This window comes from Nanorana parkeri, unplaced genomic scaffold, assembly GCF_000935625.1.
Source record: "Nanorana parkeri isolate BGI_ZX_2015 unplaced genomic scaffold, ASM93562v1 scaffold2357, whole genome shotgun sequence".
Taxonomy (NCBI): Eukaryota; Metazoa; Chordata; class Amphibia; order Anura; family Dicroglossidae; genus Nanorana; species Nanorana parkeri.
This window is the reverse complement of record NW_017308625.1, coordinates 118,169-128,273: the sequence shown is the minus strand read 5'-3', so window position 1 is coordinate 128,273 and position 10,105 is coordinate 118,169. Positions and strand designations below refer to the sequence as shown.

Below are 10,105 nucleotides of genomic sequence, written 5' to 3'. Positions count from 1 at the left end.
CCGAGCAGTTTCGGATTCTCGGGCGGGAGCGGGCGGCAAAAACAGGGTTAGTTTAAACCGCTGTTAAATCTTTTTTTTTTTTTAAACCTTTTGCCTATATCTACTGCTTGATAGCAGTAGATATAGGCAAACAAAACGGTGGGTTTAGAAACCCTTTAACTAGGTTTAGCACTAGTCATCATGTGAGAATACACATATTTATTGTGCAATGATGTAATCAGTGGTGTATTTTGGTTTTGTGCTGCCCCAGACAAGACTAAACCTGAGCACCCCCCATCCCTAATCTAAATTAGTCCCACCCCTTCCTATTTAAGACATTTTGCATAACCTGTCAGTCGCGGGATACAGCGAGCACGGTGTATCTATATTCTGACAGGTTGCGCTATCAACGTAGCGGGACGCTCTAGTTCTACCTTTGCAATAGCCACCTTCTCCATTCCTGGCATGATGGGCTCCCTAGATCTGCAGCTACAATAACCATTCTCTCCTGCCCGCCCGGCTGTGCTAGTCTCTAGTTTTGCAGCTGCAACACCGATCTTCTGCCTTAATATGGCCCTCTAATTCTGCAGTTACCAATCTTCTGCCTTGGCTGCTGGGCTTCACGTGGCTTATAGGCTGCACTTCCCCGGACTCACAACCATGGAGGTGCCGATGAGCACCATGACCATCTGGATCTCAGCCCTGGGGTCCTGCGGAAGCTCCTCCGCTACCTGAAGTCAGAGATTTGGGTGCCGGTTTCCCAGGGAGGTCCGGCGCATGAACTGCCAGTGCATCCGGATGAAAGTCACACACACCAATACATTGCACAGCATGTTGACCAGGAAGAGGAAGGAGCTGCAGCCAGCATATATGTTGGAGTAGGCTGCATAGGTGGACATGTTGGTCCCCCAGTCAAAGAAGCACTAGGTCCAGGAGTACTGGCAGTAATATATGAAAAATTTATAATTTTTTTTTCTCTTACCTAACTGGTTTGGGGGCAGCATTTTTTGGCGCCCCCCTGGAAAGTGCCGCCCTAGGCAAATGCCTAGTTTGCCTTGCAGTAGATACACCCCTGTATGTAATATTACAGTGTAACATGTTAATTTTTGTTGCAGAAACAAGCCAATGATCTTGTAAATACCCTGATGAAATGTACACCTCATTATATTCGTTGCATCAAGCCAAATGAGACCAAGAGGTCTAAAGACTGGGAAGAGAGCAGGTATGAGGAAACAGGCTGTTAGTTGTGGAAAGTTAGTCTTGGCTCAAAATTATCAGGCTTATATTTATTAGCAGGCCTCCTATGCCCAGGATTGGGCTTAGAGTATTGGCATATGTGCCCTATATGGCACACTTGCCTGTCTCTGATGATTTCGTAAAGTTTGTTGTGTTTGTGGACAGAGCATAACTGCATTGTTAACTGCATTTAAAAAAAGGGTCCAGAAGTACTTTGTTTCTGAGCCTCCTAGATATGAGGTGACCTATGCTCGATCCTGCCATTTTTGCTGGATCAAGAACTGATATAATTACTTTGGGACCCCTGGAGGACTGCGGCAAGATATAAAGCTAGAGTAACAAACAAAAGCTAAATAGAAAATCTGCCCAATCGTTATCATTCCTCCCACTGATTATTCACTGCAAGCTGGGCCAAGCCAAGGGTTGCACTACCATCCTCCCTAGGCATTTGCATCATGAAATTAAAGGTTTATTATCCTTGCAAAAACAATGCCTGTTCTGTAACATAAAATCAAAAGACCTAGTACACACATAAAATTCAGAATAGGTTTGTGTTACTTTGCTGTGCATTGTTTTTGTTGCTTTGTGTTGTTCTCATTAGCAACATTTAGCAGGTGTTTGCAACTTGCAAAATTGCCTCATTTCAATTAAATGCTAGCTTGCCCACAGTGCCTGCCAAATGTGCCTTATATTCCCATAAGGTGGGCAGCCAAGTGAATAACCGACCCGAAGTGAAACGGCTGATTTCAGACGTACACCGACTACAATCAGCCGTACATCGGCTTGCTGCGGCTGGCTTTGGGTCGGCCCAACATGCTCAGCATGTTGGGCCAACCCGAAGTGCAGAAGGAGTTCAACTCAGCCGATCCAGCCGAGCGGCATTCGGCTGGGCTATTCTGCTCAGTACCTCTGTGGTACCAAGCAGAATAGAAAAACAGTTAAAAAAGTAAAATAAAGTCGAAAATGATTGGGCGGAGCTAGCAGTTACAGCTAGCTCCACCCAACTGTTTTCTATTGGCCAGGCAGTTCTGCTGCCGTCAGAATAAACAAAAAAAACACCATAGGAATACATAGCTAGATTCCTATTGGCTATTGCAAATTGAAATAGGCAATAGGAATGTAGCTATGCATTCCTATGCTTTTTTTTCTATTATTCTGAGGGCAGCCAACGGCTCCGATGTCAGAAGAAAAAGAAAAAAAGACAACAGAGAAGGGAAAGGTTTACTCTGCTCGGTTGTGCAGAGTAAAACTTTCCAGGAGAAAGTGTTTCTCTCCCGGGCGGCCGGGAGCCGCTATCTGATAGCAGGAGACTGCCGGAGTGTCTGGGAGAGTTGGGCTGTCTGTAGATCAGCGTCCCTGGTTACCTGGATCTGTCTGTGCAAGTGGCCAGAGACTGCCGTGAGATGACAGCTGGCTGCGCCCAGCAGTCAGTAGCAGGCTGTCGGCGGGCCAGCTTCCACCTCGGCTCAGTGGAGAAGAAGCACATGCCTTAGGCTCGACTGAGCCCCTCGGCCAACTTCGGGAGCTGTACGGGCTATAGTGAACCGAAGGTGTCTGGTGGTCGAAGCTAGCCAAAGGATCAGCCAAGCTACGGCTAGATCCTTCGGCAGCTTTGTGAATAGACCCCTTAGAGATTAATAGGGGAAAGCACTATAGGAGGGCTCCTATACCGGTGGCTTAGAGGTTGTTGAGAGAGACATTTTCAGAGTTCAATGTATGGAGCAGATGTCTGAAAGCACTGAGTAGTACAATACTAAAGAGAATATAACTGCAAGTAACAACTTTGACAAAGGTGGTTAAGCAGTTTAAGAAAATGATTCATTGGAACTTATTTTCCCAGGTGGAAATAGCGGGATAAATTGAATTGTATTGCTGAAAAGAGATTGTACTGTAAGGAAGAGCGTGTAAATTGACATAGGTCATTACATTAGCAAAGCATTTTGAGAAGGCAAGCCTCCAAAGTGTTTTGAGTAAGGCAGCGATGAGCAAAAAACTTTAACTGGTCCCTACCTCTATCATCTCTATCTTATACAGAATGCTAATTGCTTTCATATTTGTCATCTCAAATTATATGTAAATTTATTGTATCCACATTTATTTGCCAAATAATACCTCTACCTGTATAAATCACCATGAAGCCAGACAGTGCTGGGCCCCTTGTACCTTGGATCTGTAGGGCAGGGAGATATTCTGTAGGTTATTTTAAAGTTGAACAGGGATGCCTAGAGAAACAGTAACATACAGTGCATTATGCTGTTGTGGTGGCCTAGTGATACCAGTAGCATACATTAAGCTTTTGAGATACATGTGGCATAAAAAAGGTTGCGGTGTTGGCATAGAGATACCAGCAGCATAGATTAAGCTGTAGTGGTGGCCTAGAAATACCAGTAACATACATTTAGCTGTAGTGGTGGCCTAGAAATACCAGTAACATACATTTAGCTGTAGTGGTGGCCTAGAAATACCAGTAACATACATTTAGCTGTAGTGGTGGCCTAGAAATACCAGTAACATACATTTAGCTGTGGTGGTGACCTATAGATACCAGTTGCATACATTAAGCTGTGGTGGCGGCCTAGGGATACCAGTAGCATACATTAAGCTGTGGTGGCTTAGAGATACCAGTAGCAGAAAAAAAAGCTGTGAAAATGACTAAAGTGGTTATTTTGTGTTTTGCAGAGTCAAACATCAAGTTGAATATCTAGGCCTAAAGGAGAACATTCGTGTACGTCGTGCTGGTTTTGCTTACAGAAGGGTTTTCAATAAATTTCTTCTCAGGTATAACATGCATTACCTCATTTACAGTTCATTGCTACAATTTCTGATATTTATAAAATATTAATGATTATATACCATTACCAGATACGCTATTCTGACACAGGAAACATGGCCCAAATGGCGAGGAGATGAACGGCAAGGAGTGCAGCATCTCTTAAGGTCTGTAAATATGGATGCTGATCAGTACCAAATGGGAAGAACCAAGGTGTTTGTAAAGAATCCAGAATCGGTAGGTTTTCTGAATACCCAACATCTGTGTGACATATGGTTATTGTATTTTCTAGTAGAATAACACAAATAAGCTATGTTTTTATAGTACTACACAGTACACAGTACACAGTACTGATTATATATATATATTATAGTCAGATGTTACTCCAGATTTAAAATTCAACCGGAAAAAGCTGTTAATATACTTGTGTTTGGCTTTAGATTGCTATTTCCCTGTCACATGAATAATAATAGTAAATATCGTGTCCATGTGACTATCAAATGGTGTTTGCTTTTACTGGAATACAGAGGACAGGTACTGGGTGATGCTGAACAGTCATAGCATGCAAGCATTGTAACATAGTATCATCCCATATAGAGTGGTAATGGTCTACTACAGGAACTAAAGCTGGGTATACATGGTTAGAACTTTGTGTGAATGGTTGTATAAAAAAAGTCATTAGAATATTCAATAATGCCATCAAAGACTTGACGAATCTTGTTCAAAATTGTTGTTTGGATTTAACATTCAGGGGTCTATTCACTAAGCTGCCAAAGGATCTAGCCGTAGCTTCGGCTGATCCTTCAGCTAGCTTCGGCCCCAGGACCCCTTCGATTAAGTAGAACCGAAGGGCTGCTGTACGGGCTATTCACTATAGCCCTACAGCTCCCGAGGTTGGCGGAGCGGCTCAGTCGAGCCGAAGGCATATGCCTCGGCGCGACTGAGCCGAGGTGAAAGCCGAAGCTGGCCGAACTGATAGCTGGGCGGAGCCAGCCGTCATCTCACGGCTGGCTCCGGCCACTTGCCGAGAGATCAGCGTCCCTGGTTACCTGGTAAAACATAAAATTGTTTTTGTGATGGGAGTAATTACTCTCCCGGACGCTCTGGGAGTCTCCCGCTATTAGGTAGCGGCTCCCGTTCGCCCGGGAGAGAAACACGTTCTCCTGGAGAGGTTTACTCTGCTCGATCGAGCAGAGTAAACCTTTCCCTGCTCTGTTTTTTTTTTCTGATGCCGCCGCTGGCCGCCGTCAGTCGGAAAAAAAAGAAAACAGCATAGGAATGCATAGCTACATTACTATTGGCTAATTCACTTTGCAATAGCCAATAGCAAACTAGCTATTGCACCCACCCACTGCTGTTTTTTTTTTCTGATGCCGCCGCTGGCCGCCGTCAGTCGGAAAAAAAAGAAAACAGCATAGGAATGCATAGCTAGATTCCTATTGGCTATTTCACTTTGCAATAGCCAAACTAGCTATTGCACCCGCCCACTGTTGCTGTCAATTAGCAGAGGGGGACCTGAAGTTCTCCATCAGGTCCCCTTCTAGTGATTGACAGCAGCAGAGGGCGGGTGCAATAGTTAGTTTTCTATTGGCATCTATGAGAATAGGCCGAACAGCAGCGAGTAGCCTGCCGGAGGTTCGGCTTAGCCGATTCATATGTTGGATCGGCTGAGTCGAACTCCTTCTGCAGCATGTTCGGCCGACCTGAAGCCACACAAAGCAAGCTGATGTACAGCTGATTTCAGCCGATATACAGCTGAAATCAGCCATACAAGCCTGAAGTGAATAGCCGAACAGCGTTCGGCTCACTTGACTTCGGGTCGGTTATTCACTTGGCTGCCTACAACCCCTAAATGTTTGTATTTCCCATCACTTTCTTTTGCAAAAACAATGGTCACCAATACAGAGAGAAGGGTGATTCTCCACAATGTGCACACAGACAGCAATAAAAACCTGACAGAGGGTCTATCCCTTGCCCACTCTATCCAAAAACTAAAAAAAAAAAAGTACAGTTTAATGGCTATAACAACGGGTATAACTTTTTAAGAGTTAACAGAAATATGGGGTAATTGCTCTAAAAGCTCCCCCTACTAGCTAATCTATAAAAAAAAATATTTTGTATAATAAATAGGGAAGTTAACTTTTTCTTTACTCTTCCCTTTATTTAACCTTGTCTTGTTGTTCCTAATTGTCATATGTCTAAGTGTCACCCTATCAGAGTTGTTATTTAAATGCCGTAAATTATGTTTATAGGTAGGTAATGCTTGTGAGATTATTTCTTAAAAACTTTAATAAAAAGAAAAATGTCAGAGTTTTATAAAAATACTTTTCTTTAAATACATTTGGGGGCGATTTAGGTGATGAATGCACTTTTTTCCTGACCATTGGCAACCATATACTATGTCTGAATTTGGGTAAAAGTGCAGCGAATTTGTTTACAAACATTAAGAATATACATTTCCAATGATTCCCAAAAAACTGTATTATACTGTAAGTCAATGATTTTGTATAACAACAAGGAAAAAGTTAATTTAGCACAATAACTAGAAATGGTGCAGCCTAAGAAATGTCATCTAATAACACATACTACCTGCACAGCTTTTCTTACTAGAGGAAATGAGAGAGAGAAAATTTGATACATTCGCTAGAACCATCCAGAAAGCTTGGAGACGATACATTGCTAAGAGAAAGTATGAGCAAATGAGAGAAGAAGGTAAGGAGAACATATGTATTTTAATTTGCTGCTTTTGGTACACCAAATAAATAAATACATGTTTGTATATAAACAACCTATTCCACCTACAGAATGCCCCTTTATTTATTTTACAGAAGAAACCCGAAAGGGCATATTTATAAAACAGTGAATCTGAGATTCACAAACATTTATTGCAGGTGAACTTACCTACAGTATAATACTCTAATTCAGACATGTTTCTCGATGTTTGTTCCATGCAAAAACATCTGTTGGAACTTTATTTTCATTAAATAAATCATTAATTCCTACAAATGTAAAGAGTAAAAACATTTGCAAACTTTTGTGTGCTTCTCTGTCCGCAAAGTAGACCAAGGGAAAGGATTGGCTAAATTGTTTACAAAGAGTTACAAAGAGTTTGTAGTTTTCTATTTTCTTACATATTCGTTTCATGAATGCTCTAGAAACATTTGGTGAACTGAGCAGGCCTAATGAAACTTCTAGTCAGCAAACTTAGCACAGCTAATTTCAGTTTAGCGGGATATATCTCTGGGGAAGAACATCTGGGACAATCCAATGGAACATCAGACACCATCTAAGGAAATAAAAACCCTGCAGATTGGAAGGATAGGTCCCTATTGTAATATGTAAAAAAAAATAACATACAGGGTTGCTGCACTTTCTATAGGACAACACACATTTTAAGCACACTCCCGTAGGACCAGAATTCTTGTGAAGCTTACCACATAAGAATTTTTGCTGACAATATAAGTAGTCTCAGATAGTGGGGAAGCATGAACAGGAGGGGTGACAACTACTGGGAGTGCTGCTGGACAATCCAACACCTTGTGTTCTGACATCAGTCCCAGGGAGATGGCCGGCAGGTGATGGCAGGCAACATGCTCTGAGAGAACAATCAAGTAAAGCATGAAAAATGTATACATTAAGTTCAATAACCGATGGATAAGGAACCGAAAACTGAGTGTTAAAGACTGGTTACCAATGAACTGTGGCAAAGGAAAGTTGGATTTCAGCAATTAGTAGAAGTTTGGCAGTGAAAGCGTTCACTCACCAGCCTTCTCTCCAAGACGTTTCATAGTGTAGACTATTTGGTGTGAGCTCAGCCAGGAAGTTGGGAGTTGGCTATCAACAGCACAACTACAGAAAATGTTTCACTGGTATGCAAGTTACAGATATCATGCTCTTGCAGAGTGTATATGGGGCCCCTGCTAAAGCAAGAAATCCCTTTCATTCCTTCCACGTCATGACCCATCTGCCAGCTTCCTGATTGGCTAGAAAGCTGGCTTCACTTATTGCTAGACAGCCTGGCTTCCTAACTAATCAGAAATCTGGGAGGCGAGTCATTATGTCTCCCTTTGACCGGAAGTTCCGGTATTGGAGGTAAGTATCGAAGCATTTGGGCGTGTATGGGTACTCGCCCAAATACTCTGTATCTGCACGGATACCTATACTAGTATTGGTATCGGTGCATCCCTAGTTTCAACCACAGTTTTAGGGATTTACAAAACACCAATAGCCATTTGCAGGATAGGGAATACATATCTCTAACACATTCTTAAGTGTATACATCTTAAAGTAGAACTGTGGGCAGACTGTGGACATCCAAATATTTACATATTCTTGACAAGCATTAAATAACCTTTAAGCATCCAATTCAGAATTAAGAATCCAATGTAAATTACATGGGGAAGGTGCAAAAGGTGTGAGTGGCAGCTATTGCCGCATAAATTAAGAGTTAGCTTGAATTCAACAATGCAATAAAAACAATGAAGTATTTTAGTCACGGTTTATAAGAGATTCAAAATAAAAGGTAATTTAAAGATTCATTTCATGATTTGTGTTGTTTATTAACCACTTCCGGGCCGCAATACGTCTATAGACGGCGGCCCGTTAAAGTGGTTAAAACAAGAACATGGCTGCTGCAGCAGCCATTGTTCTTGGTACCGCTTTTAACAGCAGGCGATTGCTGTTAATGTACAAGCCGCCGGATCGTCGTCGTCGTCGCCCCCCCTCCCCCACCCCCCCGCGCGCGACCGTCGTTGGCTTCCCTGGGCAACTATTTCCCCTTAGGACAACACACATTTTAAGCACACTCCCGTAGGACCAGAATTCTTGTGAAGCTTACCACATAAGAATTTTTGCTGACAATATAAGTAGTCTCAGATAGTGGGGAAGCATGAACAGGAGGGGTGACAACTACTGGGAGTGCTGCTGGACAATCCAACACCTTGTGTTCTGACATCAGTCCCAGGGAGATGGCCGGCAGGTGATGGCAGGCAACATGCTCTGAGAGAACAATCAAGTAAAGCATGAAAAATGTATACATTAAGTTCAATAACCGATGGATAAGGAACCGAAAACTGAGTGTTAAAGACTGGTTACCAATGAACTGTGGCAAAGGAAAGTTGGATTTCAGCAATTAGTAGAAGTTTGGCAGTGAAAGCGTTCACTCACCAGCCTTCTCTCCAAGACGTTTCATAGTGTAGACTATTTGGTGTGAGCTCAGCCAGGAAGTTGGGAGTTGGCTATCAACAGCACAACTACAGAAAATGTTTCACTGGTATGCAAGTTACAGATATCATGCTCTTGCAGAGTGTATATGGGGCCCCTGCTAAAGCAAGAAATCCCTTTCATTCCTTCCACGTCATGACCCATCTGCCAGCTTCCTGATTGGCTAGAAAGCTGGCTTCACTTATTGCTAGACAGCCTGGCTTCCTAACTAATCAGAAATCTGGGAGGCGAGTCATTATGTCTCCCTTTGACCGGAAGTTCCGGTATTGGAGGTAAGTATCGAAGCATTTGGGCGTGTATGGGTACTCGCCCAAATACTCTGTATCTGCACGGATACCTATACTAGTATTGGTATCGGTGCATCCCTAGTTTCAACCACAGTTTTAGGGATTTACAAAACACCAATAGCCATTTGCAGGATAGGGAATACATATCTCTAACACATTCTTAAGTGTATACATCTTAAAGTAGAACTGTGGGCAGACTGTGGACATCCAAATATTTACATATTCTTGACAAGCATTAAATAACCTTTAAGCATCCAATTCAGAATTAAGAATCCAATGTAAATTACATGGGGAAGGTGCAAAAGGTGTGAGTGGCAGCTATTGCCGCATAAATTAAGAGTTAGCTTGAATTCAACAATGCAATAAAAACAATGAAGTATTTTAGTCACGGTTTATAAGAGATTCAAAATAAAAGGTAATTTAAAGATTCATTTCATGATTTGTGTTGTTTATTAACCACTTCCGGGCCGCAATACGTCTATAGACGGCGGCCCGTTAAAGTGGTTAAAACAAGAACATGGCTGCTGCAGCAGCCATTGTTCTTGGTACCGCTTTTAACAGAAGGCGATTGCTGTTAATGTACAAACCGCCGGATCGCCGTCGCTGTCGC

General features: G+C 42.5%; 1 protein-coding gene across 1 annotated transcript in view; it reads left to right on the top strand.

Moving 5' to 3' along the window:
• MYO1F (myosin IF) overlaps nt 1-10,105 on the top strand; it is a 76,887-nt gene that overhangs the window by 39,912 nt on the left and 26,870 nt on the right. The window contains exons 17-20 of the mRNA XM_018573384.1: nt 1,095-1,201; nt 3,895-3,993; nt 4,078-4,222; nt 6,583-6,697. Coding sequence (XP_018428886.1) covers nt 1,095-1,201; nt 3,895-3,993; nt 4,078-4,222; nt 6,583-6,697 — 466 coding nt within the window. The remainder of the gene's footprint in view (nt 1-1,094; nt 1,202-3,894; nt 3,994-4,077; nt 4,223-6,582; nt 6,698-10,105) is intronic.